Source organism: Battus philenor, unplaced genomic scaffold, assembly GCF_028537555.1.
Source record: "Battus philenor isolate CCGP_79_NKW_IND1 unplaced genomic scaffold, ilBatPhil1.0.hap1 SCAF_4, whole genome shotgun sequence".
Classification (NCBI taxonomy): Eukaryota; Metazoa; Arthropoda; class Insecta; order Lepidoptera; family Papilionidae; genus Battus; species Battus philenor.
Window position 1 is genome coordinate 11,243,689 of NW_027181704.1, and position 6,423 is coordinate 11,250,111.

Below are 6,423 nucleotides of genomic sequence, written 5' to 3' on the forward strand. Positions count from 1 at the left end.
AAGTTATAAGTTACACTTCATACTCATTCTGCCATTTTGATTTGGTTGCCAGCTTTTTACGTTGATAGAGAGAGATCATATTGTATTTTATAATTGACATATATGTCAATTAATACGACTTTATTTTTCCTATTAAATATACGATATACGACGTTAATGACATTTAATTTTTTTAACCATCCAAAACTTTGTCAGTACGAATAAATTTTAAATCATTTATAACAATTTAATACATAACTATTAAATTCACATCAGCTGTCGTACGTAAACAAAGGGAATGTTGAGTGTAGTGAAACACAAAAGTGCGTTGTGATTTGCCTATCATAATGGATGTGGATGGTTCAGCAATTTCTGGAGAGATAGACCAAAATCTATTGTTACAATTCAGTTGTATGAATACAACTGACAGGGAAGAACTAATAGGACAAATGCAAAGATTGTTAGGTCCCAGTTTAAATTACAATACAGCAAGCTTTTTCTTGGATATGAGCAATTGGTATAAACATTAGTTTCTATCTTCCGCAAATTGATTCTTTGCCTCTTTTTTAATAATGTTTTTATTTCAGGAACTTACAAGCTGCTATTTGTTGTTATTTAGATTATAGTCTGCCTCCAAAACTTCCATCTATGTCCCTAAAAGAAGCTCAAAATCAGGAAACTGCTGTAACCCCAGGTTCTTGGTAAGGTTTTGCTATTACTGATTTTCGATAATGTTAATTTTGTTAAATTAAATTTAGAATGTATTTCAGAAAAGTCATTTTTATTGACACATGATTCATTCTGTTTGAAATCATTAGAATAGGAGTGTAATAAATAAGAATTTTTTTTCACAAAATTGACACTTGACCTCTGTGAATCTGATGTATTAGAATTGATCTATACCTTTTTGGGTAAACATCACTTTACTGTAACCTGAATATAAAACACTGTATCATACCAATATTCTTAGTTCACCAGATTCATAGTGTTAAAATGCCAATTTTATTTAAAAGTTTTCTATGTATTATGCAAACAGCTTATTTACTTCACTCCATATTTTTGTCTTCATTTACATGCTTTGAACATGCCCTAAAGTTTTAAAAGAAATTATCTTTTTGAATTTTGGCTATTATCACAAACTATTATCAATATTTTAATTTTATATTTCTCTTTGATATCCATCACAAAATGGTCTGTACATGATTAGATATTAGATTTTTGACAGATTAATTTTACTTTAACTAAATACTCATTATTCTAATAAACCAAGTTATCTGTCTACAAACTTTTCATAATACAGGTAAATTATTATTTCACTGAGTTAAATTCTTAATTTTTATTCTTGATTATGTGATATTGTTAGCCTAACTTTATCAAAGATAACACCATATGTGGTAAATATGAATTTGACTCATAAAATTCGACATCAATGTAAGATTGATAGAGGGTATTGATATAACCTAGTAACCAATAATTTTTGGTCAATAAGCCATCAAATGTATAAATTATGCCATAAAAACGTTAAATAAATAGTTTATTTCTTTTTCAATTCCAAATATTAAGAAGTCTCAAATGATTATGTCATTTGCTCACAAAAAATATACTCTTTTTACTATTTTACTTTGTTGTTAAAATAACAACTTCAATTAATAAATTAATCACATTTAGGACGCTGGATTACCAAAGAAGACAAAAAGCCCATAATGTGTTAGTTTCTGATTACAGTTTTGAACAAAGCTGGAGTATTGCCAATACAGGAGCGGAAGCGTGGCCCGGAAGCTGTAGACTAATACAAGCAGGAGGAGAACAGTTTGATGCAACACCAACATATGTCCCTCCGTTGCCTCCTGGACATTCCACTACTGTTACTATGAAGTTAACCGCACCAAGTTCCCCTGGTGCACATAGAGGTTATTTTCATTTAGTAACTGACAAAGGTGACCAAATAGGAGGTAAATAATTTATGTATTTATGCAAGTTAGCTCGATTTTTAAGTAATAATTATTGCTATTTGGAACAGTTGCAATACTATTAGTGTGACTATTGCACTGAAATTAAAAAAAAATAATGGAAATAAAACAGTGTAAGGTAACTGTCTTACCATGTATAAAAAATATCCAATGGTTTTTCTTTTTTAAATACTTTTCTATTTTTAGATACATTATGGGTAGAAATTACAGTGGAGTCAGAAATGACAATAGCACTTACAGAGCAGTTAGCTGCTTTGCCAGTACCTAGCAGAAGATTGGAATTAGACGAGGGTATCTCTCAGGTTTGTACAGATTCTCTTAATCACATTGAAAAATGTAAAAATAAAAACAAATTCATACATTGTTTATTTTATTTTACAGGTGCCATCACAAGATGATCAAATGTGTTGATATATTGCAATAAGTTTCATTTAATTGTCTCCATATTCTGTTACAAATAACATCACAACATTTTATCTGTTAGAGTTTACTAGTGGCATATTTTTGCTCTGGTAGAAATATTTATTTCCAATTAAATGAATGAGGGCAATCAATAAATACAGTGTACAAAATGCTATTGTAATATACTTGGAAATTTTTAATAGCTGTAAATCAGAATATTTTAAAAATTTTATTAATCAATTTTCTAGCAACACTTAATTTAATTATTTTTTATTAAGATTTAATTGCCATTTAGTATTTTTTTTGGGTTTCATTTTGTAATCTTAGTTGGAGAAATAAATAATTGGCAAGATTTGATATAATTTTTGTTAATAAATAATGATGAGCCAAGAATTTAACAGTGTTTTAATTATACATTAAAAATTAACACATTTTTAAAAGATAACTTGAAGAACATCTTTATTATCTAGGACAAATGAAATCTAAATCTAATTATCTCACATAAGCCAGACTTGTTACACTGCCATCTCCATATCAATTTTAGGATGTGGACTATAATTCTTAATGATAAAATCTTCATATTTAAAGTCATCTATTGATTCAACTTTGCGAGCAAATTCTATGGTTGGGAATGGTCTTGGTAGCCTTTCTAGTTGTTTCTTTAGCGGTTCAATGTGATTCAAATACACATGAGTATCCCCAGTTGTGTGGACAAATTCACCAGGCTGTTAAGAAAATATTAAGTACAAAAATATTAGTTTTAGGCAAGGTTGTGGGTAGTCGCTGGGTGTTGGCAGCGCAAGAGCAGTCATCATAGCGATCTTTGGAGGATGTCTTGCAGTGAGTGGTTGACATGATAGTGATAGTACTCTATTTTTAGTGACAGCACAGGAAACTTATTCAGTGACCAGGGTGATCACTAAATAGTTATTTTAAGTGATATGGCTCCTTAGCCTAAAAATGTTTACAAACTTTTCAATTGATAAATAAAAGTCTATGTAGTATTTATCTAGACCACATTTTACACAGCTATTAAAGTTGTCAGCATAATGTAAACTTGTTTCTGTTATATGATTCATTGCCACTTAATTAGTATAGGTTATTACATCATCATGATATCTTAATTTTATTCCAGTGTTTCAGAGTGCAAAGATTAATACTAAGTGTTCTCTCAGAAAAGTCAAAACTGAACACTAAAGAAAAAATTGCAACAAAAAGTTTTGTTTTTTTATTATTTACACTGCACAAATATTTATTAGGGTATGTTGATTAACAAGCAAAAAAATTCGCTGGAAGCTATGAAAACCAAATTTTTAATTTACTTTTACCTATTTTGAATGATTTAAGATATGTATGACATTGCTATTGGATTTTCTTAAACAAATCTTCTTTTACCATTTCTAAGTTGCAATTTTATGTATCCATTGTTATTTATAATATACAATGAATGATAAATGAAATAAATTCTCCAAAATTTGTAATGAAAGCAATTTGTTATCTGTGAGGTGGTTAGAGAAATGTTATTTTTATTTTGCGAGTAAAGTTTATAATGCTCCCCATTTGCTTGTGCACATACTACCATGAAAAGCTCCTACACCAAATGGCGGCTGTGGTATCCATTGAGGATCTATGGCCAAAATATTGAGAAAATAACAAATTCCATGACAGCAACTTACCTCTAATCCTGTTATATGTGCAATCATGTGTGTCAAAAGAGAGTAACTGGCAATGTTGAATGGAACACCAAGACCCATGTCTGCACTCCTTTGATACATTAAACAGGATAGTTTTCCATTGGCCACATGAAATTGTACTAGACAATGACAAGGCGGTAAAGCCATTTTGCCTAAATCTGATGGATTCCATGCACATATAATCATCCTCCTATCAGCGGGATTATTTCTGTAATAAATTTTCATATACCCTTTAAAGAACACAAAGTTTATTCATTTAGTTTAAAATTGTATACTGCATTTTGTTAGCAGTTATTTATTTCATATATTATAATTAAACTGAATAAGTTATATGATCACATCTATTCTTTCCTTTATATTAAAACATTGTTTCTTTTTACTCTTTTAATGATCAATATTTTAAAGATTACTGTTCATCATTATCTTTATGTCAGCTAATATACACTCATAATGTATAGGCCTCCTCTCTAAGATAATGGGCTGCACATCTAGTGGAGGTATCCACAATGAAAACCGTAGATTTAACATTGGACATCAAAAAAATTTCAGCCCCAATATTGCCAGAGATTATTACATGGGTGTGAAGAAACTTCTTGATTAAAGGTTTTATCTTCAATACTAATACAGGTAGTCATTTTCCTGTTAAAGATGTTCTTATTCAGTATAGTTCCTCGAGTTGATAGACCCTGAATTGGTTTTAAGCACTTTATGTACCAAACTGCTGCAGCAATGTGCAACTAACACAATGCCTGACAAAATTATGTCTAGTAACTAGTCTTATTCTTCGGATCTTTTACCATTACATTAATATCAGTTACTAAGCAGTAGTTAGCAAAGAAATGTGTCCTAGTTTAAAAAAAAAGGAATTTTCAAAATAGTTATAACAGAAACATTTTCATAATTAAATTGTCATTCATTATCCAATTGATTAAAAAAATTAATAGATATACCCATACAACATTTTATTTTCCAATTGCTTGAATTTTCAGTTACATGTTCCACTTGTTTCAAAGAAGGATTAAAAAAATGGGAATTTTTGAGTTAAGGAGATAAATGTCTTTAGTTGTATTTAAATTTATCACTTACTTTATAGTATCAATAACATTTTGTAGCTGATCTATACCTTGTTCACTATAATCAGTCTTTGCATTTACATATTTAGCACCACTGTGCCTCCATTGAAAACCATACACAGGACCTAGGTCACCTTAAAATGTAAAAGTTGGTAAGAAAAACTAAAACTTCCATACTTTTAAAAAAGTAAATGAAAAAATTATAATGAAAATTGAGGTGGCAAAATCATCCAAATTAAAACTAATTTTAAATTATAACATATTTAAGGGGTAGTAAATTACAAAGAAATGCAAATCTACAACCAGTGAATTTTTCCTTGTTTATTTTATATCACATGTTTGTTGATGTTTTGTATTCTTTTATTGTTTTTTCTTAGACATGAGGTGAAAAGAAAATAACTATGATAATACAAAAATACCTTCTTCACGATCAGTGAAACCCAAATTGTCTAGAAAAGTTCTAGAACCATTCGCATCCCAGATATGTATCCCTTTTGCTGCCAGAACCTTGCTATCTGTGGAACCTGATATCATCCACAATAATTCTTCAATAACGCCTCTTAGGAAAACACGCTTTGTTGTTAAAAGAGGTAAAGTATTATTTTGAAGAGAATATCTTTGAATTGCACCAAATATCGATAAAGTGCCAACACCAGTTCTATCAATCCTTTTATCACCTGCGGAATATTACTGTATTAAAGTATTTTAAAGAGATTTACAGAGGTTGTAGTGAAATAGGAGTTAGTTTACCTTCATCGATAATTTGTTTTACAAGTTTAAGATATTGGTATTCTTCATGGTTTGATTCTTTTCCCTTAAATTCAGTACTCATTTTAATAAAACAATAAATTAATTAGAAGTTGATCAATTTCTAACTACTAATATAAAGAAAAACAATATGGTTAGAGGTGATTGTAACCGCAAAATTAGCATTTGCCGCCAAATTTCATGACAGACATACAATGTATTTTTAAAATGTTATAGATAACATCAAACTTTTTGCCAAATGTCATTTATTTATGACATTGAGACTTCGTAAATTAAATTACTTCATTTAGGTATTTAATCAATTATATTGACGGAATTTAAATTTATAAAAATAGATTTATTTAGATACACCAAAGGTATAATAAAGTGTATTTTCTTAAAAGTTATTTTCATTGTGTACGCATTTTTTTAATTTCAATACTAACTTTCTGTTAAAAAAAAACAGTTTGAGATTTTCACAAATTGGTTATTTATTTTACTATATGCTCGCCACAAATACTTAATAGGAATGACGATAAGAATTATATATGAATATAT

At 29.1% G+C, this 6,423-nt stretch overlaps 2 protein-coding genes across 2 annotated transcripts; one reads left to right on the forward strand and one right to left on the reverse strand.

The window, feature by feature from the left end:
- The first annotated feature begins 58 nt into the window (after positions 1–58).
- On the forward strand, positions 59–2,747 carry LOC137928677 (protein ILRUN). The gene is made up of 5 exons (XM_068771604.1): positions 59–496; positions 567–680; positions 1,705–1,931; positions 2,136–2,251; positions 2,331–2,747. Exons 1-5 carry the CDS (start codon positions 327–329, stop codon positions 2,358–2,360), a joined length of 657 nt encoding a protein of 218 aa, XP_068627705.1. The 5' UTR covers positions 59–326; the 3' UTR covers positions 2,361–2,747.
- Ts (Thymidylate synthase) lies at positions 2,645–6,023 on the reverse strand. The gene is made up of 5 exons (XM_068771603.1): positions 5,869–6,023; positions 5,538–5,795; positions 5,132–5,252; positions 4,028–4,253; positions 2,645–3,076 (listed from the first exon to the last, which is right to left on the reverse strand). Exons 1-5 carry the CDS (start codon positions 5,948–5,950, stop codon positions 2,867–2,869), a joined length of 897 nt encoding a protein of 298 aa, XP_068627704.1. The 5' UTR covers positions 5,951–6,023; the 3' UTR covers positions 2,645–2,866.
- Positions 6,024–6,423: the final 400 nt, after the last annotated feature.

What these genes read in the sequence shown, in the direction of transcription:
- Ts (XM_068771603.1), bottom strand. Translation starts at nt 5,950, where the DNA reads ATGAGTACTGAATTTAAGGGAAAAGAATCAAACCATGAAGAATACCAA. An exon ending in AAAACAAATTATCGATGAAG is followed by an intron (nt 5,796 to 5,868) that starts GTAAACTAACTC and finishes AATATTCCGCAG; the next exon opens with GTGATAAAAGGATTGATAGA. An exon ending in TTTCACTGATCGTGAAGAAG is followed by an intron (nt 5,253 to 5,537) that starts GTATTTTTGTAT and finishes TTACATTTTAAG; the next exon opens with GTGACCTAGGTCCTGTGTAT.
- LOC137928677 (XM_068771604.1), top strand. Translation starts at nt 327, where the DNA reads ATGGATGTGGATGGTTCAGCAATTTCTGGAGAGATAGACCAAAATCTA. An exon ending in GCTGTAACCCCAGGTTCTTG is followed by an intron (nt 681 to 1,704) that starts GTAAGGTTTTGC and finishes TTCTGATTACAG; the next exon opens with TTTTGAACAAAGCTGGAGTA. An exon ending in TAGACGAGGGTATCTCTCAG is followed by an intron (nt 2,252 to 2,330) that starts GTTTGTACAGAT and finishes TTTATTTTACAG; the next exon opens with GTGCCATCACAAGATGATCA.